General features: G+C 41.0%; 1 protein-coding gene across 4 annotated transcripts in view; it reads left to right on the top strand.

The window, feature by feature from the left end:
* Positions 1–26572, top strand: part of MINDY4 (MINDY lysine 48 deubiquitinase 4) — a 93915-nt gene that overhangs the window by 44351 nt on the left and 22992 nt on the right. For all 4 annotated transcript variants that reach the window (XR_010598193.1, XR_010598194.1, XM_065582664.1 and 1 more), the window contains exons 10-15: positions 4011–4112; positions 4771–4834; positions 6130–6195; positions 6470–6537; positions 20679–20742; positions 23451–23612. Coding sequence is in view for 2 of the 4 variants with exons in the window: in XM_065582664.1 (XP_065438736.1) it covers positions 4011–4112; positions 4771–4834; positions 6130–6195; positions 6470–6537; positions 20679–20742; positions 23451–23612 (526 nt within the window). In the remaining 2 variants the exon portion in view is untranslated. The remainder of the gene's footprint in view (positions 1–4010; positions 4113–4770; positions 4835–6129; positions 6196–6469; positions 6538–20678; positions 20743–23450; positions 23613–26572) is intronic.

Raw genomic sequence — 26572 nt, 5'->3', positions numbered from 1 at the left:
GAGAGCAAGAAAGATTCAGTGGTCAGGATGCTGTCCTTGTTCTTAAGAGACCAGGGTTGACTTCCCAGCTCCTCAGACTCCTTTAGGCAAGTCACAGACAGATTTTCAATAGTTTTTAAGTGCCTAGTGGGATTTTCAAAAGTGCCTAAGCAGGTTAGATGCCTAAGTCCATCAATGAAATCAATGGGAGTTAGGTGCCAGAGCTCCTTAGGCACTTTTGAAAATCCTACTAGCTATCTACCTGCATCTTTGGGCACCTACTTACTTTTGAATATCTGGTCCTTCGTTTCACTGTCTCACAATTCCCCATTTGTAAAATGGTAATAATAGCACTTCCCTAACTTATAGGATGATTGTGAGGGGCTCAGATATTACAGTGATGGCAGCCATATAAGTACCTAAGTTAGATTTTTTTGCTCTAACGTGACTTCTTCCAGCCCTGTTTATCTGGAGATTGTTCTCCTCTCCTCGTGTTTCTCATCCTCATTTGAAAGGATTTTATTTTCCCCTATTTTGTGTATGAGAAGGACTGTTGAAGTATGCAGAAATTCCCAAGAGAATTCTGGCTAACAGGCAAACTCTTTATGGGCAGAAACAAAAAAGGCCTTCAGGCATGTAAAACCTGAATAGCGAGATGGGTTGTTTTATTCATGAGAGAGGCATATTTTTCTTCAGATGTGTCTGCCTAGGGTGGAAGCTGATTCTTGATCAGAAAAGGACAGGAGTCTTCATGGTTGAACTGTTTAAATTAACATCTTTCTGTACTGTATCTGCCTTTTCAAGGTGTTGACTGCTTCACTTCAAGCATTGGGCTTCAGATTTCTTCCAGCTACATGAATAAAATAATGGATTTTCTTATTGCTCCTTTACCTACTCCATCCACAGAATATAATTTTGACACTGCCCACAAATACCTGAACAACTCAGAATACAAGAACAGATGTGAAAAGGCTATGGGCACTTTTTTTTTTAACCTGAGTTCTCTCATCTGTTAGTTCAAATGCCCCACATCCGTCAGAGAGGGAAGAGTTTTCTCACTAAACATTATATTCCAGACAGACATACAACTTAGAAATGTGTTATTTAATTTTTGTTGGTTGATGTTTAGTGTTTTGAATTATTAGATCTTTTAATTCAAGTGCTGCACATGTTTGTTTTACCTCATCTCTCAGGCTGGCAGTGCTCTAAGACTAATATTGTCTAAAACTCAAAGAAGTCACCCTTAAAACCAGGGGAGAATGACTCCAAACTTCCCATGGGGAGGGGTGTATAATTTAGTTGTTAGAGCAAGGGGCTAGGAGTCAGCACCCCTAGGTTCTATTCTCAGGTCTGCCAGTTTCTCACTATATAACTTTTGGTCCTATAATCACTTAATCTCTCTGTGCCTCAGTTTAATTAGAATAATGGAATCATAGAAGATTAGGGTTGGAAGAGACCTCAGGAGGTCATCTAGTCCAACCCCCTGCTCAAAGCAGGACCAACCCCAACTAAATCATCCCAGCCAGGGCTTTGTCAAGCCGGGCCTTAAAAACCTCTAAGGACGGAGATTCCACCACCTCCCTAGGTAACCCATTCCAGTGCTTCACCACCCTCCTTGTGAAATAGTGTTTCCTACTATCCAACCTAAACCTCCCCCACTGCAACTTGAGACCATTGTTCCTTGTTCTGTCATCAGCCACCACTGAGAACAGCTGAGTTCCATCCTCTTTGGAATCCCCCTTCAGGTAGTTGAAGGCTGCTATCAAATCTCCCCTCACTCTTCTTTTCTGCAGACTAAATAAGCCAAGTTCCCTCAGCCTCTCCTCATAAGTCATATGCCCCAGCCCCCTAATCTTTTTCATTGCCCTTTGCTGGACTCTTTCCAATTTGTCCACATCCTTTCTGTAGTGGGGGACTCAAAACTGGACACACTACTCCAGGTATAACCTCACAGTGTCGAATAGAGGGGAATAATCACTTCCCTCGATCTGCTGGCAATGCTCCTACTAATGCAGCCCAATATGCCGTTAGTCTTCTTGGCAACAAGGGCACACTGCTGACTCATATCCAGCTTCTCGTCCATTGTAATCCCCAGGTCCTTTTCTGTAGAACTGCCAGTTAGCCGGTTGGTCCCCAGCCTGTAGCAGTGCATGGGATTCTTCCGTCCTAAGTGCAGAACTCTGCACTTGTCCTTGTTGAACCTCATCAGATTTCTTTTGGCCCAATCCTCCAATTTGTCTAGGTCACTCTGGACTCTATCCCTACCCTCCAGCATATCTACCTCTCCCCCCAGCTTAGTGTGATCTGCAAAATTGCTGAGGGTACAATCCATCCCATATCCAGATAATTAATGAAGATGTTGAACCAAACCAGCCCCAGGACAGACCCCTGGGGCACTCCGCTTGATACTGGCTGCCAACTAGACATCAAGCCGTTGATCACTAACTGTTGAGCCCGACGATCTAGCCAGCTTTCTATCCACCTTATAGTCCATTTATCCAATCCATACTTCTTTAACTTGCTGGCAAGAATACTGTGGGAGACCATATCAAAAGCTTTGCTAAACTCAAGGTATAGCACATCCACTGCTTTTTTGACTCATAAAGCATATTCAGCGTATAAAACAATCATATCATAAATGTAGAGATGGAAAAGATATATTAAGTCACCTGGTCAAACTCCCTGCCAGTGCACGATTATTCCCCAAGGGGCAGTTACTTGTATTTTGACAGATATAATTTTAAATGTGCCTACTGATGGAGTTTGTACTGCTTCCCCTAGAAGTTTAATCCATAGCCTATTACTGTAGATCTCACTGTCTAAAAGTATTTCCCACTATCCAGACTAAATTGGCTCTTTCGTGATTTTTACCGCTTTACTCCTAGTTATAACCTTTTATATTATGCTAAATAATTCTCTGCTTCATTGCTTGACACCCTTTATCGTGATCCCTCCACCCAGTCATTGCTTCACCAGGCTCCACATGCCAATTTATGTGAATTTTTCCTCGTAAGTTAGGGTTACGATACGTCTGGATTTTCCCGGACATGTCCGGCTTTTTGGTCCTCAAATCCCCGTCTGGGAGGAAATTCCAAAAAGTCGGACATGTCCGGGAAAATAGGGAGGGGTCGTGGGGCTTGGGTCCGGGCTGGAGCCGCTGGGGCCGGAGCTGCTGGGGCCGGCAGTGCTCGGCCGCCGGCCGGCGCCACTCAGACAGGGCCGGGGCCGGGCCAGAGCCGCTCGGCCAGAACCGGGGCCAGAGCTGAGCTGGGCCGGAGCCGCCGGGACCAGGGCTGGGGGTGCTCGGCCACCGGCTGGTGCCGCTCCCGGGGCCAGGGCCGGAGCCTCTCGGCCGGGGCTGGTGCTCCGGGGCCCGAGCCGAGCTGAAGTCGCTAGGGCTGGAGCTGGGGCTGGAGCCGCCGGGGCCGGGGCGGGCCGGAGCTGCTCGGCCGGGGGGGCCGGACTGGGTCGCGCCTCCTCGCGCCCCCCGCCCCAGCTTACCTGCTGCCTGCCTGTTTCAAGCAGGGGAGGAGCAGGGGGTACAGTGTTCAGGGGAGGGGGCGGAGTTGGGGCGGGGACTTTGGGGAAGGAGCGGAGTTGGGGTGGGGCCAGGGCCCCGTGGAGTGTCCTCCTTTTGTTTTATTAAAATATGGTAACCCTATTGTAAATGAATCATGAAAAAACAGAGGCCATCCTTTAAAGTCAAACCCCCAGAATTAAAGATGTTTGTGTGTATCATGCATAGTGTACAAGGCATGTTCTACCAACAGTGCAAAGAGCATGTCCTATGTGAGGCAACTATACTCATTGATTTTAGTCATTTAGTCTCGGATTCTCAAAGGTATTTAAGTGCTTAACTCCCATTGACTTCAATGGGATTTAGGTGCCTAAATACATTTGAGGATCTGGGCCTTTGTACATACCAAACCTGCTGTGAACCTGTGCACACTGAAAGAGATGTTCACCTTTACAAGGCTGCCTCACTAATAGTGTCAATTTTTGCTTGTTTCTCATATGTCCAAAAACAACAGGTGTCTGCAGCCTTCAGATGCTCATAGGACCAAATGCCTCACTCTGGCTATTGCAGATATTTTATGGCGTGCAGGGGGCAATGAAAAAGCTGTGGTTGCACTGTAAGTGGGAGGAACATTTTTAATTATCATGTAAGATTCTCATGTGTTTATAAAATGATTGTTTCTGTTTATACACCTAAGTAGCTACCACTATGTATGAAGGACAGTATCTATCCGTATAGTCTGAAAGGGTTTATTGCTAATGGGCACATGCTCGCTGCAGTTACCTGTCCTAATAGTCAGAGAAATCTCAGGGTGAATTCCTGGCCCCATTGAATTCAATGGGACAGTTTTTGATGAAAATTCCTTCCTATTAATCTAGAAGTAGAACTTTCCCAAAGCAGCTCACCGACTATTGTAATTATATTTTTAAATTTTTTCAAACTACAATGGGTATCTCAGAAGAGACTTTGAATGTCTGTTCTACTTTGTTATAGTATTATTATTCTTATATTTTGTTGCAGTGAAAAATTTCAGTAACTTCTTCAATCTATACCTTTCTTCTTTCTAGATACAGAAACATGAACTGATCAATTGCAAACAAATCTAAAGGCTATCAGAGCTCAGATAAAGTAATATTAAAAGCCAAAGGTCTTTTATTTAACATCACTTGTTTTTTGGTTTAGTCTTTCAATTCATTACAGCCCATGGATTTCTCTTTGTTGTGTTGTTGGTTCTTCTAAAGTGAACTGCTGTTTCATTTAATTCTCCTCTTTAGGCCTTCAGGAAGGCAGCAGTTCACTCCAGCAGGAAAATACAAAGCAGATGGAATCTTCGAAACAGTAAGGTTTTATATGTAATCTTCCTGTAATATATTTTGTAACTTCACTTATATAAAGTGCAATGGGCCTGATTCTCCCCTGTCTCTAATTTACTCTAATTTACTCCAGTGTCAGAAGAGAATCAAAGAGGAAGTGACATAATTGGCTCCCAAACTGCCGCACCCTTTAATGGGAATTGGGCTTTCTGACATCCTCCTTCTTCCTTTCCTTTCATTCCTTCTTCTCTCCCAGGCCCCACATAATAGCAATTTCCCCTCTAGTTACTGGAAATGGATCCTTCCATAGCTCCTCACAACACAGTTAGAGAAAGAAACCCTGATTTTCCCTTCTTGTCCTTCCTACAATATTCCTTGCCCTTTGTTTTTTTGAATAATAAATAATAATTAATTGTAAACTAAATACTTTCCACTTATACATTTTTTCCATCTGAAGATCTCAAATTGCTTTAATAATCCAATGAAGCAATAATGAATTAAGCCTTACAAATAATACCTCAGTGAATTAGGGAAATATTTTTATCCCCCAAAACTGAGACAGAATGGGAAGAAGGGCTTTCCCACAATCACACCGGAAGCCCATGGCAAAGCCAGAAATATAACCATCTCTCCTGACTCTGAGTCCCATGTTTTGGCCTCAAGACTATTACTCCCCTCAAAATCAAGGGGTGTAAATCAGTGATAAAGAACAGACACTGTTGAAATAATAGAATTGTAGGACTGGAAGGGACCTTGAGAGGTCATCTAGTCCAGTCCCCTGCACTCATGGCAGGACTAAGTGTTATCTAGACCATCCCTGACAGGTATTTGTCTAACCTGCTCTTAAAAATCTCCAATGATTTGGTATTCCTAAGCTGGTTCCAAGAATTGCCCTTCCTCCCACAGATCATTCTTAAATTAATAATGAGCTTCCATGCAATAAATTTCACATATCAGGAACTAACATTTTAAAAGAGCTCTCAGAAGATAGGAATTTTATAGCTAAAATAGGATTTAAAATATATTATTTTGGTAAGTGTTGTTGTAGTCATGTTGGTCCCAGAATATGAGCGAGACAAGGTAGGTAAGATAATACCCCACCATATATTACCTCACCAATGTTGTCGCTCTCATTTTAGTAACTTTGCTGAAAAAAGTGAGAGTTGTGAACATCATGGGTTTCAATGGATCCGATCCAATTTACACCAGCTGAGGATCTGGCCAAACATTCAGATTTTGGTTACTTAAATAAATCAGGCTTGATTTATACCAGCTTATTGTTATCTATTTTAATTGCATTATTTTACATTTTTGTTCCAGCTAATACTACATAGTGTCACAAAACATGAAGATCTGACCATTTTTCTTCAGCAGAATATTCATCAGGTATGGTGCATGGAGAGGAAATTAAACTTGTCATTGTTCAGCTGTTATTTTTTCATTATTTAACGTTTTGTAGAAAACTGTATAAACAATGTTTTGGGTATGACGCTGATGCGTCCCATGTTGGAAAAAGATGAAGGACCAAATTCAGACCATAACGTAAATGGGAATGAGTCTTATTGACCTCAGTTGGAGGTGCATCTCCTTATGCGAGGGCTGAAAAGCATATTCAATAAACAAACACATGTAAATAAAGTGGAACTTTTTTTTCTTCCAGTTTGAAACTGGTCCATTTGGGTGCATTCTTCTTACCCTATCGGTTATCTTTACAAGATCTATCGACCTGTGAGTATTTTTATATTCCTCTTTCATAAACTTCAGAGTTGCCTTAGCCATGTGAAAGGTGTAACACAGGCAGGGAGTGGTCACCCTTCAAAACTTTCTAGTTTCCACAGACAGTCCCTTGGCCCACTTAATAATATGAGTTCAGCATTTACAGCATTCTAAGTGTTCTCTTACAAGTATAGGGAATACTGCTGATATTGACTGATTCCTATGTTTGGCTTTATCAAAAGCTCAATAAATCAGTAAAAGGCTTTCTGTTAGTTTTAGATCAGGCTCCTAATCTATAACTGGTGAGTTTTTAAAGGCGTCCACTGTGGAAAGTGTTTTAGTAGAAAGATGCTGAACCCAGTCCTTTGGACCACATGGAGCCTGGTTTGTGTGACATCTGTAGTGAGGTACACAATACATCCAGCCAGCAGGTGACGTGCACTGTGCCAATTGGGTTAGTCTTCTCTAGTGTCTCTCTGCCACATAACAAATACAACCAAAACAACAGACCGTTTTTGTTCCTGGCTCTCCAATTCTAGCAGATTTTCTGATAGCCTGAGCACTTTTACTTCATTTCAGTTTTGGATGGTGATTCCGTTTTATATGGTCAGATGTCACTCAGGAAGCAATGATAGCTAAGTGAGTCAGTTGTTTAGTGTAATATACATGCCGGCTCTAATTTAGAAGCATTCTTTAAGATAGCCTGTTTTACATTCCATTGAGGGTCACCAGCATGTGAGACAATGGGTGAGATGTTGATTTGCACTTAATAGAGTTCACTGCCATCTGTGTCAGGGCTAATCCGTGAACTCTATACCACAATGTCAAAGCACACCCTGCAAAAGCCTTTAAGAATCATACCCAAGCAAAAGAGAAGTGTCGATACATCCATTGTATATCCATCTCTCAACAATAACTCTCATGAAGAAACCATTTGTGTTTACAGAAGATTATGCATTAGGATTATCAAAGCGCTTTGCTGCAGTTAGGATTTTCTTCCTCTCACCCCTATATTGTGTTGAAAAGAAATCACAATTTGGAACTGAGTTTTATATATATATTCAGTTGCTAATCCACTGAGTTTTCTTCCAGGATTCACAGATTTTTTTAAATTAACTTCACATTAACATTGCACTATATTTCCATTATGCAGAGCTGGCACCCAAGCAGTTCATAGAATATCAGGGTTAGAAGGGACCTCAGGAGGTCATTTAGTCCAACCCTCTGCTTAAAGCAGGACTAATCCCCAGATGGTTTTTTGTCCCTGATCCCTAAATGGCCTCCTCAAGGATTGAACCCCCAGCCCTGGGTTTAGTAGGCTAATGCTCAAACCACTGAGCTATCCCTCCCCCAGTTAATTTAATACAATATCTGTATTTTATAATATAAGTAGCTGGGGAACTGAGGCCCAAAGAGATGTGGTGGCTTTTCTTAGGCCACACAAGCATGAGATTTTAAAAGATATTTGGGTGCCAAGTAGGTTTTTCATAAGCACCTAGATGCCTAACTCCCATTGATTTCAGTCCATGAACCAGCCATTAACTAGTACCTATTTCTAAATGATACAAGCAGTGAGGTTATATCTCCTGTTATTTTTGAAATCCTAACAGAAGGATTATGCCATGTCGACTTATCTGTAATTGATTTCAGTGGGAGTTAGGTGCCGAGACACTTTTGAAAAATCCCACTTGGCACTGATCTGCATTTTCAAGTGTCTAAATGCCTTTATAAATCTGTTCTACAGTTGCAGTGCTGGTACAAACTCCAGCTCTCTTAAATGCCAGATCAAGCACTGTCCCGCTGGACCACCTTCAGAAACGGTGCTGCTTTCCTGGCCTTGAGTGAGGTATTGAAAGTAAATAGTACCAAAACCTCTCTTTTGTTTATAAGAAACAGAAATTTAACACTAACGACAGTGAAATGTGGACTCAAACCTCTGCACAGCCTTTAAATAGCAAACTAAACCTTCTTATGTATATTTCAATTACAGATGAGTGAAGATGTCATAATCATAGGTTAGGATTTGAAAAATAACAGCAGATATGACCTCACTATTCATATCTTTCAGAAATATGTGCCATTTAGCGGCTGGTGCATAGATGTAGTGAGTGGTTGTTATTTACATAACTGACATAGTTCTGGGTGAGAATTCAAAGGCCAGGGAGAACTGTTATACTCAGAGCTGTCCCTAGGGGGGGTGTGGGGCCTGGGACAAATCAGCCTATATGGGTCCCCCCTTGGGGCAGGGGGTGCACTGGCTCTCCCATGGGGGCACTGGATGGGGCACGGGGCGCACCCATGGGAGCAATGGGGCTCCAGCTGCTCCACGGGGCGTAGGCCGAGGAAGTTTACCTGGCGCAAAGCGGATCCACTGGTGGTCGGGGGTGCCCTTCCGCTGGGTGACAGTGCTGCCTCTTGCCCAGCCTTGGCTGGGATCCCCACACACTCCTTGGCCTCAGCATTCAAATAATGGCGGTACCAGGGTGGGCGCACGGGGCCGGGGAGCTGCGTGCGCAGCAACCTCCTGTCAGCACTGCCCCGGGGCCCGGCAGGGGCCCAAGAGCCCAGGGAGGAGACAGGGACCGCGTGATCTGTGCGCAGGTGCCACAGGGGAGCCCAGCTGTCTGGGGGGGAGGCAGGGCCAGACAAACCACACTGCCTCCTGCTCGCTGGCTGCCTCTGTCTGTTCTGCTCACTGCTCAAGGCAGACAGCTGGTGTCCTCACCCCATCTGGCACTGAGATGTCGAAGTGCGGGGCCCACCAAAGCACGTTGGCCGGAGCGGTTGCCCTGATTTGCCTTACCCAAGGGATGGCTCTGGTTATACTTAAGGGGGTCTTGTCCAGCAGTAGAGCTGATCAGGAATTTTCTGTTAAAACATTTTTTTCCACAGAAAATGAAATTGCCACAAAATTAAAACTTTCCATGCAAAAATTTCAATTTTGCCAACATTTTTCAATTTTACATTGAGAAAATCAAAACAAAATATGTCAGCCCAAATCAAAATATTTTGGTTCCTCTAACTGAATCAAATGTTTCATTTCAGGTCAGTTTGATATCAAATTGTGTCTGAGTGGTCATGATGCCTCATAGAAGTTGTAGCTTGGGTGCCTCATTCCACACTTCTCTATAGGCTACAGTCCTTGGCTGGACTACTGATCTCCGAGAGTGGACTACAGTCTCTCCTCTGGTTGAACCGATGCAGGAGCCCAGCCCTTGGTAGGGAATGGGGGCACGAGGCATTCAAACTACAACTCCCACGAGGCTCTGCTCAGCTCAGAGTTACATAGGTGAGTGTCAAACCAGATGAAATAAAATGTTTGAATTCAGTTCATAAATTCACTCAGAAATAAAAATTTTGGAACTTTCTGTTCCACCAAAAATTTGAAAGTTTTGACTTTTCACCACAATTCAGGGTGAAAACAAATTATGGAATTTCCCACAGGATAGAAATTCCAATTTTTGACCAGCTCTATCCAGCAGCCATTGTAAGTCAGTAAGATCATGGGCATTTTTTTAAATAGATCTACACAAGTAAGAAAGGTGAAGGGTTGTGCTTTCATGCTGCTCTCTATATTTTGCTTATGATTTTATCATACCGCATGCTCACATAACCCTCAGCTGTGGAACTGATAACAAATGGAAAGAGGCAAAAGAGAATTCCTAAGTGAGTTCCTCATGATTTGTTGTTGCCTCCGGTTTGGGAAGCAATGCTAGTTGCTAACGATTGTAACTGCATTTTGACTGCTAGTGGTGAAAAAAATCAGAAATAATTGCAGTCTTACATTAGATGCTGTTGCATCTCTTCAAACTTCCTCCTCAAACATCTTACTCATGCATGCAATGTTAGGCATAGTCTGTTGCTCTATTAGGACCTTGCTGGCACTGATCCATCCATCCAGAGGCCTACTTTAAAGTCCTGCATCCCACCAGAATGGTCCTGCGGTGGGCCCCCATTGTAGCAACATAAAATCTTCTTGGCCTCTCTCCCTCCTCTGTTATACATGAGACCATCAGTTCTACAACCAATTGCCAAACTGAGGCCCGATTGACCGTTCGAATACGTTACCTCAGATACCTGTATGTAAGCACAGTGCATTGCCACCTTGAAACTATCTTATCATCCCCTCAAGACTAAATACAATATTGGCTGCATCACACACACTGTTAGTGTGTTTACTCACAAACTTCAGGAACTTATTTGGCCAGAGTGGACCATGGGCATTTCACTGCTTAATAGTAGCTCATTGCAACTAGATTTATGCACACAGGAGTGCTTATTTGAACCTTTTAACTTTTACCTCTTAAGTGTTTCTTGTGAATGAAAAAAACAGTCGTTTGATCTCTGAAAAACCACCAAGAAGTTAGGGGTCAAGAGGAGGCTGTGTAGATCATTAAAGGTGACTTATTATAAACCCAACAAAATGTGAGTCAACCTGTATCTCCTTATTGTGATCCCCAATCTCTAGTAACTGCGTCTTTGTAGTCTTTTCTCTTCCACAAATGTGGCCAGCTCCTTCTTGAATCGACGTATGTAGTTCTTCTTCAAGTGTTCATACATGTCCATTCTGCTGTATGTCTGTGTTCGCCTCGTGCACAGTTATTCGAGAACTTTTTCCCTCAGTGGTACCTGTCAGGTCAGCTCAAGCTCCCGCTATTGCCTTATGCTGATGTGCACTGGTATAAGAGGATGGAGCTGCCCACTGACCCCTCTCAGTTCCTTCTTACTACCAGCGATGGTTGTTGGAGTGATCTTAGACTACTTATCACAAGTGCTTCCCTCACTCCTTTGTGTTAGGAATTAGTTAGTTAAGATAAGTTAGTTTTAGCTAGTTTTTTTACTGATAGGTTTAGTCTTAGGTCTTTTGGACTACATTTTTCATTCTTTAGTACAGGGATGGGTGTCAGAACGATGCCACGCTCACCAGGGTATATGTCCTACCACACTTGTGCTAAATCCATGCTGGCCAGTGACCCATGCCTGGTATTTGGGAAAATCAAATATCAGCGACAGGTGTCACATCGTCAAGGGGTTTGAATCACACTCAAAGGACAGAGTGGCCAGGCTCAAGGGTCTGCTCATGGAGGCAGCACTTCAGGTACCATTGGACTCATTTCACACAGAGAGAGCACCAAGTGCGAAGCACACCAGAGATGACTGTGGTTCCTTGGTCCCTCTTGTTGGTACCAAAGGAAAGGCTTAGACCTTCCTCAGGCATGGTACCATACTTGATTGTGTCGGTGCCTAAGCCTAGTAAAGGCAGAGACTCTAGTCTAGGAAACATGGTGGGAAAAGTCTTTTGCTTGAGCAATCTTCAGCTAAAACGAAGGGATCGCTGGCGCTGAGGAAATGTATTCACTGATGTGTGATAAATGATTAAATATAAAATAACCACAAAAGTGACATTCATGCTACTCCACTTGTTAACTCTCTCAATTCAGCAGATGTCTGAGGGCTTGTCTACACTACCGTGCGGGGTCGATCTATGAAACGCAACTTTGGCTACGTGAATAGCGTAGCTGAAGTTGACATACTTAGATCTACTTACTGCAGTGTCTTCACTGCGGTAAGTTGATAGCTGATACTGTCCCGTCGATTCCACTTGCACTCCTCGTTCTGGTGGAGTACCGGAGTCGATGGGAGAGCGCTCAGTGGTCGATTTATCGCATCTATACCAGACGTGATAAATCGACCTCCACTTGATCGATCGCTGCCTGCCGATCCGGCGGGTAGTGTAGACAAGCCCTGAGCTGCAGATGGAATAATGTGTCCTCCACCCTTGACTTGTTCCCTTTTACTGACACCATTTCCCATCCCTGAGCCAAACTCTAATCTATAGTTCCTTAAAGCATACTTGCTCTCCTTTTATAAACTGCTAGTGCTGTGCAGGAGGATAGAGAAAGCTTTCCTGAACTAACAATATGTCCAATGTCATAACCGGTCTCAGGGTCAAGTAGCATGTCCAGTAACATGGGAGACTGAGCATGTCCTTGATGTAAATTGTTCATTGGCCATTTTAACAGAAAAACTGGTTTCCAATAAGCAATTCCCCCACATCCTCAGAAAAACGTTGTCCCGGGACAAGAGGGAAACTGTGTGAGAGAGGGAAATCATGTTGAGAGAGTTCAGTGTTGAACATAAGAACATCCATACTGGGTCAGACCAAAGGTCCATCAAGCCCAGTATCCTGTCCTCTGACAGTGGCCAATGGCAGGTGCCCCAAAGGGAACAAACAGACAGGTTATCATCAAGTGATCCATGCTTTGTCACCCAATCCCAGCTTTTGGCAAACAGAGGCTAGGGGCACCATTCCTGCCCATCCTGGCTAATACCCATTGATGGACCTATCTTCCATGAATCTATTTAGCTCCCTTTTGAACCCCGTTATAGTATTGGCCTTCACAACACCCTCTGGCAAGGAGTTCCAGAGGTTGACAGTGCGTTGTGTGAAAAAATACTTTCTTGTGTTTGTTTTAAACCTGCTACCTATTAATTTCATTTTGGTGGCCCCTTGTTCTTGTGTTATGAGAAGGAGTAAATAACACTTCCTTATTTACTTTTTCTATACCACTCATGATTTTATAGACCTCTATCATATCCCCCCTTATTTGCCTCTTTTCCAAGCTGAAAAGTCCCAATCTTATTAATCTCTCCTCATATGGAAGCCGTTCTATACCCCTAATCATTTTTGTTGCCCTTTTCTGAACCTTTTCCAATTCAAATATATCTTTTTTGAGATGGAGCGACCACATCTGCATGCAGTATTCAAGCTGTGGGTGTACCATGGATTTATATAGGGGCAATATGATATTTTCTGTCTTATCATCTATCCCTTTCTTGATCATTCCCAACATTCTGCTAGCTTTTTTGACTGACGCTGCACATTGAGTTGATGATTTCAGAGAACTATCCACAATGACTCCAAGATCTCTTTCTTGAGTGGTAACAGCTAAGTTAGACCCCATCACTGTATATGTATAGTTAGGATTATGTTTTCCAATGTGCATTACTTTGCATTTATCAACATTAAATTTCATCTGCCATTTTGTTGCCCAATCACCCAGTTTTGTGAAATCCTTTTGTAGCTCTTCGCAGTCTGCCTGGGACTTAACTATCTTGAGTAGTTTTATATCATTTGCAAATTTTGCCACCTCACTGTTTACCTCCTTTTCAAGATCGTTTATGAATATGTTAAATAGGACTGGGTCCAGTACAGATCCCTGGGGGACACCACTATTTACCTCTCTCCATTCTGAAAACTGACAATTTATTCTTACCCTTTGTTTCCTATCTTTTAACCAGTTACCGATCCATGAGCGAACCTTCCCTCTTATCCCATGACTGCTTATTTTGCTTAAGAGCCTTTGGTGAGGGACCTTGTCAAAGGCTTTCTGAAAATCTAAATACATTATATCCACTGGATCTCCTTTGTCCGCATGCTTGTTGACCCCTTCAAAGAATTCTAGTAGATTAGTGAGGCATGATTTCCCTTTACAAAAAACATGTTGACTATTTCCCAACAAATTATGTTCATCTATGTGTTTGACAATTTTGTTCTTTACAATAGTTGAGATTTTTGTTATATAAAAACTTGTGCCATCATGTAATCTACTGTCCATTTTCTGGCGGCCGTAACAGAGAGAGCAGGAGGAGGAAATAGCTGTCATTTACCTCCAGTGCAAAAATAAGCAACTTGGACCTATTTGAAATGCCCACGTTCCACAGTCTAAGCTCTATTTTGTGGTTTTAAACCAATGAGAAAGCATGGAGCTAGGGGCAATCAAGAGGTGCCACATAGATTTGTGACTCAATAGACATTAGTAAAAGTTTAAACTAGAATTCAGCTTCAGTAACAGGGACAGAGATCAAGTCTGAAGTAGCAACTAGAGAAAATGTCGTGATATTCCATTCAAGAAAATAACTGGGAAGGTCATGATTTTCCACTAGAGAAAATAAAGGGAGGGTCACATTTTGGCTGCTCCTACTCTGGTGCAGGTAACGATTGTTTCCCACCCACACCCCACAATGCTGCTTCGTCCATCACAATAGTGTGAACCTGAGCTAAAGTCTGTGAAGGGTCCCACACTGATGAGCATCGGAGCTAGATAGAGGGATTTGATTGTCTAAAAATACATATTTACATGGCATAAATCAGCTTCAAAATGACGCATTGTTCTGTGGGGTCATCGTCCATGTGCTTCTATGAAGAACTTTTCTCCTTTAAAAAGTACTGTAAAGAGAGAGCACAGCAAAAAGATAGAAACTAACACACCAACTGCTCTAGTTCTGCTAAGGTTGGGAGAAAATGTATAGCAAACACAACTTAAAATCAAGTGCTGAGGCTGCCTTTAACTGTCGTGTCTAGAGGATGACAGTCTCCGAGCAGTTTCTCTTTGGCTATGGAAAGCAGATGCTTTGCATTTCCATGGCACCTTTCATCCCTCGGGGTCTTGAAACTATTTGCAAAATCCATATGCAGAGCCTCACTGAAATGCAGCCACCTCTCCAGAATTCTAGTTACTGCTCCCCTGTAACTGTAAATGGAATTCCCCCCACGTCCCAGTCAAATCCGAAAAATTCAAACCCAACTTTTTTCAATTTCAAAAGCAACAAGTTCCATTAAAAACAAAAAAAGGACAAAGAAACAACAACTAACTCAGAATACGCTGAAAATGAAACCTTGGGCTTTTATGAAACAGAACAGAGTGGAAAACGCTCTCAAATTTACCAGAGTTTCAGCTGATTTTCCCTCCCTTAAAGCTTTGATCAGTTATATTTGCTAAGCTTAAGTATCAACATCAATGTGGACAAATAGGTCGGTCTTGGTTTAGTATCTTTGTTTACTGTGTCAGGCTTTGATACAGAAGAGCTTGACATGGTAAATACAGAAAACTATTAATATACTTTGGAAAAATGAAGGCCTGAGTTGAACCTGCCTGGATCTGAATCAGTACCTACATGGAGTAAGTTGTATTAAATCAGAATACATTATATACTGTATAAAAACCTGACTGTCTTGTAATGGAACTACTCACATGCTTGAAGTTAAACACGTATTTGCTGAGCCGGGGACCAAACAAGAAAAAACAGTGAGTTAAGAACAACATTGTGTCCTTGCTTTTATTGAGTCGCATCACAACCTTCACAGTTTTTAAACATAGGTTTTTTCTGCCCTTTTAAAAACATCTGTCACCTTTGTAAAAGGACTTTCATACTGTGCAAATTTGAAACAAAATAGACCATTAATACAAAAAGTCATTCATCCGTCCTTTATAATTATTTAAGATCTTTACATTCAAAGAGGAGTTTTTCTCCTTCTTAGCTCAAATTTTATTTCTGTAGTGGACTCCTAATTGTGTGTTTGTTAATGTAACAGTGTTGCCATGAAAATGGGTGTGATGTCATCAGTTTACTACTACAGCTTTACCACAGGATTAAGGAACCAGCACTAACTTAAACACACAAGTTTTTTTTTATAGCTAACAAACAGAAGGAAAATCTAAGATAAATAATGAACAGTTTTATGCTTGTTTTGCTATGTCAGCGTTTTCCCCAGTAGTAAATGTATGCCTGGTTTTTGGATTTAGTGTGCAATTCTCAGCTGTTTTCCATTAAAGACAGGGCATGGATTTTCCTTTGAGCCTGCAGGTTCTTGCAATCAATAGATTGAGAACATAAACCGTTATGGAACATTGTTTTTTTAACATGAGTGTAACGCATCTGATGTCCATCTGATTAAGTATTTCAAACCGTAGTATCCAGGATTCAAGTATTTTTGTTTCTTTACATTTTTTGAACTTGTATGTGTGCATTCTTAAAAACTGGATAGAACCTGGATACATCTCACTAGAAATCCCATTCCCACTACAGTTTCAGTTAAATATGTTTTTTTTTCTTTACTTTTCCTAAACTCTTGTGTGATTTGTTTGTATTTTCTATATCAGGAGTGGCTGCAATGTACTGGTGGGTTTAATAGGAGGGATGGATAGAAGTAGATGAATAGACACAATTAAGTTTTGGGGCAGATGGTAAGCTGATGTAAATTGTATTAGCTCCATTGATTTCAAAGAAGCATTGTCAATGGAGCAATGAGAATTTATATCAGCTGAGGCTCTTACCCATAGAGTTTGTATAGCTCTTTGAGATTCATGGCACGGTAATGCTTATAATTCCAACAGGACTCAAGATTAATATATAATAATACAGTTGAGCCCAGGCAAAATGAGATTAATTATATGTAATGATATCATTCTGTAATGTGTATTTTAACCAGTCCTGCCTCTAACAACAGCCTTCTGAGACAGTGTTGGAAAGTATCAGAAAAGTGCATACAGGCCACTGGATTTTTTTATAACTATAGAAGGGCTCCACTAGGTATTTTTGTCATGAAGGGATTTCTCTAACTGATACAAAGCAAAAGAATTACACTGAGAACTTACCATCGCAAAAAAATGTTTTAAAAGAATAATATGTGATGATAGAGATGACTACAAATAATTAGGCATAAGGAGTGGAGTTTTAACATCAGCATTTGGGTTCCAAATGGAGAAAATGTGTTTCCGTAAATACAGTGCAAGCTGAAAATAGAAAATACATCTAGTAATGATAGTTCATCTGTAAGCCCTTTGAGAACAATCTGGAAGCCCAAAGCTATCATTATGGCTTTATGCAAATAGGTCGCCATTCAGGGCAGCACTTAAGAATGAACTTAACTGTAAGCACGTGCTTAAGCGCTTTCCTGAATCAGAACCTTGGTGTCTAACTGGACCATTTTCTTTACAGACTATTGCTTATGATCCAAACCCCATATCTAAGTTGATTTTGTGTTTTCAGCCTCCAATCAAAATATTTTCTCCCACTCTACAGTAATACTTCCACGCTATCGTAACAGAGGAAAATACTGATAATGTCACACCATGAAGATGCACAAAAGCCCTATAGGTAATGAAAGGAGGCAATCCCCCCTTTTTAATGGCCTTGTACTTGAGCAGCATCTTTTCATTGACTTGAGACCCTCCTGACCTAGCGAATAGAGCCAGGAGACTTGGATTTTATACCCAGCTGAATCACTGATGCACTGTGTACCATTGGACAAAATTCTTAGTCCCTCAGCTTCCCCATCTTTAATTTAAGGATAATGATACTCACCACTGTAGAGTGCTTTAAGACGTAGGGCTTGTCTACACTGGCCTGCTAAATTGGCGCTGCTGTGATTGATTCAGTGGCATCGATTTAGCAGGTCTGGTGAAGACGCGATAAGTCGATAGGAGAGCGCTCTCCCATTGACTTCAGTACTCCACCTCCCCGAGAAGTGGAAGCTAAATTGGCGGGAGAGCGTCTTCCATCAACATAGCATGGTGTAGACACCGTGTTAGGTCAAGATAAGCTACGTCGCTCAGGGTGGTGATTTTTTCACACCCCCGAGTGACGTAACTTACATCGATTTAGGCGGCAGTGTGGACCAGGACTTACAGATGGAAAATGCTATTGAAGTGGTATCATTAATAACAATAATGTATTTATTAAGGTTCTGTAGACAATTTATTACCAGGACATCAAAATTCATGGCCCTTTCACAAGCTGCATGTCTTCAACGTACTGCATTGCAAACTGACAAAAATATACAATGCAATGTCATTACCTGTATTTATTTGCTGTCTATAAAGTGCCTAAAGTGTGCTAGGCCCGTCAAATACTACACCTCGTATTGTACTGTAAATAAACACGCTGGCTCGCATGCTAACTTCTTGGGACTGGGGAATTGTAGTGACAGTATGATTAATAATCGTTGTAAATCTTATAGCTATATGTTTGGTGGTTGTTTCCTCCCTAGCAGAAATGATTTGAAATGCAGATGTGTTTCTTCTTGAAAATCTGAGATACACCTCTAAAGTCCCATATTGTTTGCACCTACAGAAGCAATTAGAACTTCCTTCCATTGTCCTGCTTGTATGTCCCATCGCCCCTAACTGACGTATATTGTATAGTCCGCTCATTTCGAACAAGGCTATGTCGTTTTCAAGATGCAACTGTTTCTAAAACTAACGAGTGGCCAAAGTCCAAAGATTATTATCGTTCCATCCATGCCTTGAAAGGTTGTAATCTCTTTATACAAGACTTTTCCACACCACATACACAGTGTTCATGGATTCTTCTTAGCCCTTTTGATTCAGTACTAGTAACATTAGCTAGTATGGCACTTAGACATCACTGGAACTGGCTCTTGGATTGCCCTTCTCATTTATACACATGAAGTAGTGCACAGGTGAACCTCAACAGGTTCAGTTCAGATATAAGAAGAACAGGAGTACTTGTGGCACCTTAGAGACTAACAAATTTATTAGAGCATAAGCTTTCGTGGACTACAGCCCACTTCGTCCACGAAAGCTTATGCTCTAATAAATTTGTTAGTCTCTAAGGTGCCACAAGTACTCCTGTTCTTCTTTTTGCGGATACAGACTAACATGGCTGCTACTCTGAAAAAAGTTCAGATATAGTGATTCTAAGGACCTCTTCAGTCCTGAAAGCAGGCTGGAAATCTTAGAAGATTTACAGTACATCCTGCTTTTGGCACTACAAGTAATATCACAAGAGACATATCTCTGCAATATTTGGGACATAACCAGGAACTGCAGAGATGCCCCAACTTTTTTATTCTTGGAACCAAATTTTTGAACTGAAAATATGTGTTAAGTTCAAGTTTTGGATGAAATGTCAGGTTTAATCCTATTTTAACCACGCCAAGTCAACCATAATATCTATTCCATTATCACAGATATATTATACTGCTATATACTTTTTTAAAACTGCAAAAAGAAGAACAGGAGTACTTGTGGCACCTTAGAGACTAACAAATTTATTAGAGCATAAGCTTTCGTGGACTACAGCCCACTTCTTCGGATGCATTTAAAACTGAAATTTAAGGGGTCCAAAGACAGGCAACAAAAATTGCTAGATGCGTGGAAAGACTTACATATCCGGAGAGAGTGAAAAGATTAGGATTGTTCAGTTTAGAGAGGAAACAAAGAAGAGGGAACATGCAACAGGAGACAAATAAGAGGGAACATGCAACAGTTATATAAAACAATGAAATATATAGAGAAAGTCCGATAATCCCTTTACCTTTTTACTAATACAAGAATAAGGGGAACCAATGTAATTGAAATCAGCACATTTAAAACTGAGAGAAGAAATACTTTTTAAGGCAGCACATAATCAGTGGAATTTATTGCCATAAAATTGTCATAGGGTCCAGTTGTTTGATTGGGTTCAGAAAAGGATCAGACATTTATATGTATAATAAGAATATTCACAATTACATTAGATAGAATAAAAAATATAAGGCATATAAACCCTCATGTCTCAGGGCATAAACCAACCACTAACTGATGGGATTTAGGAAAAAAACTTCCTCTTTTGGGAGGGTATTCCATAATTGTCTACTAGGATGTTTCTTGAATCTAGTATTGTATTGAATCTAGAGTATTGGAGTAGCTGGACCAGTGGCACGAAGCACTATGATGATTCTGATGTTTCTAAGAATAAAGGATCTCAGAATGGGGTTTTAAATTTGCACATTGTTCTTCCATGTTGTATATGGTGGATTCTACTGTGTACAGTGCATATACAGAATTGTCTGCAGTTAATGGACAAATCCCATTGATAGCAATGAGAAACTTCCCTAGAGATCAAAGGCAGACTAACCTGGTGGATGCACCTTTGTTAGTAATATCTATATTTCATATCTGAAACATTACATAAAATACAAAATCAAGTATGTTCCTAAAACAATCATCCTTGGAAGTAATTAATATATATGAAGAATACTTGCATATCTTCTTCTAACACTCTTTTTTTGCTCAATAGTCATTTAAGCAAAACACTCAGTAGCTGTATGTTTTGTAGCTTCAACTATTGTTGAAAACAGCGTCCCTTTCTCTTTACTGCTACAGTTTGCCACTTAATTGCTAATTTCTTGTAAATCAACTTATATCTGCTATGTCTTCAGCAGGCTTTAGGTAACTACATAAACAAGCATATTTTTTCATAGAGAAATGTACCCCCCAAAAATTGAGCCATGTTTGCAACTTTCCAAACCTTAGAAATGTTAAATCCTGTGAAATTATGATTACATCTTCCCAAACCTTTTTCAGGGTGCGCAATGATTTTGATGTGCTCACAAACCGATTGATTGGCACCCACGGATACTGCACACAAGTAAGTAGGGGAGGTGGGTGAGTGTTAAAAGACAGCACATGCAGAAAGCCAACATAATATGAACTATACTCCATGAAGAAACAACACTGTTGATTTCACGTTCCTCGTGTGTTTTTCCCTCTGTCAAGTGTCTTCCTCCTTTTTTCTTTTATAAGACTTTTGTTTTCTCTTCTTTGTTCTGAGAGTCTCTTGCTTTCTGAATCTTCTCCTTAGCTGCCTGAAACAACATTTTTTATTATTTGCTATTTTTCTAATTTTGCTTTGTTTTTCTAATTTTTTATTTTTGCAAGCTCAGTTGGGACCTAATCAAAAGCCTGATATAGTCAGTGGGCTTTTGATTGATATTTGAGTTGGGTTTCTGGTGCATCTTTCTTCCATCCCCATTTAATGCTCACTTGGGGGTGGGGGGGGGGAACCTAACAAATACCACTGAGTTGTCATGTAAGCATCAATGATGCAGGAAGCAGTGTTTGTTGCTCAGAAGTTAGTGTTCTTCCTTCCGAGTTAGTATCGAACTAATGCTGCCGGGCTGGTGGAGTTCCTGTCTTCCAATGAGAAATAAAATTAAGGTCCTGAAAATTGTAATAATTAAATTGGCATGTCCTCATAAAAGAAGTAGTTGTAATCTTATGGCCATGGTCAAACTTAAACTCAAAACAGTCTGTCTACAGTACCTAAATTCGCCCTGCAGGAAAAAGGCATCATTCACTTCCTTTCCCAAACCTGTTGTGCAGTGTTGCTGTGTGCTGTTAAACATCTGCAGTGCTTCTTGTAAGAGGGGGCTGCACTTCCCTGGTGGACTAAGAGCTCCCTTTATGTAGTTTGTACATCAGTGCAAGTCTATAAAGTTCCTGGGCTCCTTCGGGATAAAAGCTGGCTATAAATATGTAAATCTATTATTGCTATCATAAATCCAGTCTAAACTGGCAACAGCTTAATTCTTTCTGCCTTCGCGCTATGGCAACTTGAATCTGTTTTCCTCAAAATTCTCTTCATATTTTGTTTTTTCTCTGTGGACCCTCACAATGTTGTGCGTTAATGCTCAGCCAATACCTTTCTGTGGCATAATCTGCTTCTGTATGTTGCCATGTGCCATTAGTGTCAGCGTGTTTTGTGGAGGTCTTATCCAAAGTGAGATGTGTGTGGTGTCCCACTCAGTTCCATAGGCTTTATACACCCCTCCCCCACTCTGACTCCATGGACTGGCCAACAGTAATATTAGAGGGAACAGAATGAGCAGACTGGCAGATGTAGTGGGTAGGCTGTAATGGGTGGCACAGGTGACATCTGACTAAGCCCACCACTGATTATTGTAAGTAAGTGGCAGAGAAGGGTGTTTTGGAGTTGTACTGGGTGAATTTAATACATTGTTAAAGCATGGAAGGATGTTTTGTTCAGGCAACATTTGTTCTCATCTCTTTCATTAGAAAATGAACACATCCACATAACACTCGTTTCTTGGCCTTTCTTTATGAAAAAAATGTTAGGCATCTACCCTGACTGAATTTGAATTTCAGTGTGAATTGATTAACTTTTCTCCAGGGATAGCCACCCAATGGCTTTATGAATATTGGCTGTTTCAATTCACAGGGCATGGGAGGAACATGTTCTTTGGTTTAGATACACATGGCATTTCGCCCTTTGAGATGTGCTTTGGGATTCAGGTTCCAAGAAGCCCAAACCATCAAAGCACAGCTCAGGTCAAACCCCTAATGGCTCAAGTCCTTGCCACAGTCACAGTTTTCTGAGGCCCTTACTGTATTTTAAAGCTGTCCTTCCAGAGTGGATCCACCTCCTTGCAGTGTTCTCCAACATGATCTTCAATGGGAATACCATTGCAGTGAGAGGCCTGGGTTTCACACTGGCTTTCAAAGGCAGCAGTGATAAAAGCCATATAGATAGATACTGCATCTCCCTGCCTCCATGAAGGTAAATCCATCTCTGAGTGAGTCCAGGTTCTCAAACGTTAGTAAACCTTTTGGCAAATCAGATCGGATAGAAAAAATATGCCCATACACATGCAGAAATATCAGGAAGATACTATAAAATACTTGTTTACTCAACTCCTAGTTGACCATATCTTGATAATGTCTTCTGGTATTGCAATGTTTCTCAACCAGTGGGTTGCAGCCCCTCGAGGGGCTGGGTAATGAAAGTCAATTGGGGGTGGGGGTGTCATAAGTCAGCGAAAATTTTATTACAATCTAAAGCAAAGAAAATCACGCTCCTCCACTCCCTGCACCCGCTCACCCTTCAAGCTCAAGTATGTCAGCCTCTCAAAAAACATGTGCACATGGATTACATAGGCTTAGCATTAATGCTGATACATTTTTTACTCTTACTTTTACAGTACATGTCAGGGCTAGTGAAATGATTGACTTAAAATAAGGGGGTGCCAACCAAGAAAGGTTGAGAATAGTATTGGATGTAAGGTTGTATTGGATGTAAACTGGCTTCCCTGCCCTAATCTCACTGGCCTTAATCCAGTTGATGTTTCTTCATTGCACTTTGGAGTCGGAATCCTGAAGCACATCCTTTGAAAAGTCCACTGCTTAGCTGACGCCTTTATTCCAGACAAGGTTAACTCCCCACTTAAATAAAAGCTGTAGTGCAGCCTTAACTATGCTGACCTACCATAATGTGTTGTGTTGATTCTTAGTGCGCTGGCGAGATGTATAGTTGATGACTTTTTTTTATATTGTAAACAGGAACTTGTGAACTTGCTGCTGACTGGTAAGGCTGTGTCCAACGTGTTCAATGATGTAATAGAGCTGGACTCTGGAAATGGAAATATCACAGTTTTGAAAGGAATCACTAACCGCAGTGATATCGGCTTGCTGTCTCTTTTTGAGCACTATGATGTTTGCCAGGTATGTACCATTTGCTTTTGAGTTTAGTTAAAAAAGGAAGCAATTTACAAATCTGAAACTTGATGTGGACTGAACACTTGCAGGCAAACATTATATTTCACTTACTGTGTGATTGCACATTTGGGAGCCGTCCTGGATGAATCCGCTAGGTGATGCCACCATACAATTCTGCTACTACCACTAATAATAACAGGGACATAGGACTGGAAGGGACCTCCTGGTTCACTGAGTCCAGTTCCTTGCTATTACAAGCAGCCCCATCATATAATCACATATATGAACTTATCAAACTTAGGTTGTTTGTCCCCACTTCTCCTGCTGGGAGGCTGTCGCAGAACCCAACTCCATTAATTGTTAGAAACCTTCTTCTAACCTTCAGCCCAAATATATTCATGACCAGTCTATGCTGCTTTGTTCTTGTGCCAACTCTGTTGTTGATCTTAAATAGCTCTTTCCCTCCCTTGTGTTTACCTCCCTAATGTATTTGTAGAGAGGAATCAAATCCCCTCTCAGTCTTCATTTTGCTAGACTAATAAAAGACAATGATAATACCCGGCAACATAAAGGGACATGTTTCAACATTTAATTTTGAAAATAATATTTTAGTTACATTTAGAATGAAAATGCAAAATTAGATGGAAATTTCAAAAAGACAGTAAGAGTAATTAACTGTTGGAACAATTTATGTACAGGTGTAGTGGATTATCCATCACTTGAAGTCATTAAATCGTGACTGTGTGTCTTTTTAAAAGATATGTTCTCTCACAGCCAGAAGTTATTGGGCTTGACTCTGGAACAGGTTTGAAATTCTCTGGCCTGTGTTATACAGGGGATCAGACTTGATGATCACAATGTTCCCTCTGGCCTTTTCAATTTAGGAATCTGTGAAAAGACACCCATCAAGCAATAAGCTAATAATTTGTTTTAACTGATCGAATGCAAATAAATGTATCTGAAAACAAATCCTGACTTCAAATATTTCCCATATGGCTGAAGTTAGTGGGATTTTCTTAACACTGATAAATTCTAGTGTTTCATAGTTGTAATGGAAAAAGAGTACTACAGTATTCAGGACTAAAACAATATAGTCAAGAAAATATCCCAACATGATATTAATGTCCAAATTTGATGAATACTCATCAAAACAAAGCAAGGAAAACATTTGCTGCATCTGGTTCATGCTTCTAGTCCTTCCTTAGTATTATTATAAGGAATGTATCACTTCCTTGGCTTGAACCTCAAAAAGATTAGCACCTCTTACAGATGTTTTCCATGCTCCAGAGTGAAAGATATGTTATATGTTTTGTAGCACAACATTAAGTGAGGTTAGTATAGATTATAACTCACCTACTTCTCCACTCCCCCCAAAAATTCTATGTTACCAAATCCCAAAACATCTGAAAACCAAACACCTTCAGCTTATTCTCCAGATACTACACTTACGGAATGTGGCGCCTTCTATTAATATGCAGTTGCTTGGGAATTAGAAGCATGATCAGCAATATATTTTCCAAGTCAATTATTCTTACTCAGTTGCAGAAACCCCAGTAGACATAATTTCATTTTTTTTCGTCTACACTAGTTCAAGCATCTGATGCAAACTTTATTACGTTTTATTCAGAACATCTGTCACTGCTGTACATTTGAGTTCTTAGAGTACACTGCAATACATGCCGGAGGGAATGTAACAAAAATCGGATTCCAGTGGACTTATGTCACCAGCCCTGGAACTCATTGTCCTGGTTTCAGAATTAAGGGCCAAATTCTACTCTCAGTTACACCAATGTGAATCTAGAGTAGCACCAGGAAAGTCAGTGAGGTTACACTGTATTTACTTTGGTGTAACTGAGAACAGAATTAGGCTCTAAGACTTTAGAATTGACTGTTTCCTTCTTAGCAGCATTTCAGTAAATAGGTTCTGCATGAAATTACAGTGTGGCAATGAGAATGGTAACTGGAACCAGAAATGGAAAAGAACAGTAATTTTTTCAACAGTTAGAGGCTCATGTATGTGACTTATAGTGAATCACAGAATGAGAACTTAGGGATGGAAAAGTACTTTGAGGTCATATCCAGTCAATCTCCCAAGTGTAGGATTGTACCCATTTTCTAGTGTTTTGTGAAGTCTATCTTAAAAAGTCTAAAGCAATAGACTTACCATCAGGGGCTCGTTCACCTGCACATCTACCAATGTGATATATGCCATCTTGTGCCAGCAATGCCCCTCTGCCATGTACATTGGCCAAACCGGACAGTCTCTCCACAAAAGAATTAATGGACACAAATCTGACATCAGGAATCATAATACTCAAAAACCAGTGGGAGAACACTTTAATCTGTCTGGCCATTCAATGACAGACCTGTGGGTGGCTATCTTACAACAGAAAAACTTCAAAAACAGACTCCAACGAGAGACTGCTGAGCTGGAATTGATATGCAAACTAGATACAGTCAACTCAGGATTGAATAAGGACTGGGAATGGCTGAGCCATTACAAACATTGAATCTATCTCTCCTTGTAAGTATTCTCACACTTCTTATCAAACTGTCTGTACTAGGCTATCTTGATTATCACTTCAAAAGTTTTTTTTTTTCCTCTTACTTAATTGGCCTCACAGAGTTGGTAAGACAACTCCCATCTGTTCATGCTCTCTGTATGTGTGTATATATATCTCCTCAATATATGTTTCACTCTATATGCATCCGAAGAAGTGGGCTGTAGTCCACGAAAGCTTATGCTCTAATAAATTTGTTAGTCTCTAAGGTGCCACAAGTACTCCTGTTCTTAAAGCAATAGAGCTACTCTTTAGTTGAATACCGTGCACACCATTAAAAACTCAATGTTATCCTCGCTGCAGTGATCCAGACACTATCATGTCTTTAACCCTCACTGCCTTTTCCCATAGCTACTTGATCATCTTAACTCCTCATTTTCCCACTCTTTCCTAACGAGTTAAGTG

This window comes from Chrysemys picta, chromosome 2 (assembly GCF_011386835.1).
Source record: "Chrysemys picta bellii isolate R12L10 chromosome 2, ASM1138683v2, whole genome shotgun sequence".
NCBI classification, from domain to species: Eukaryota; Metazoa; Chordata; order Testudines; family Emydidae; genus Chrysemys; species Chrysemys picta.
This window is presented reverse-complemented; position numbering and strand designations above follow the sequence as displayed.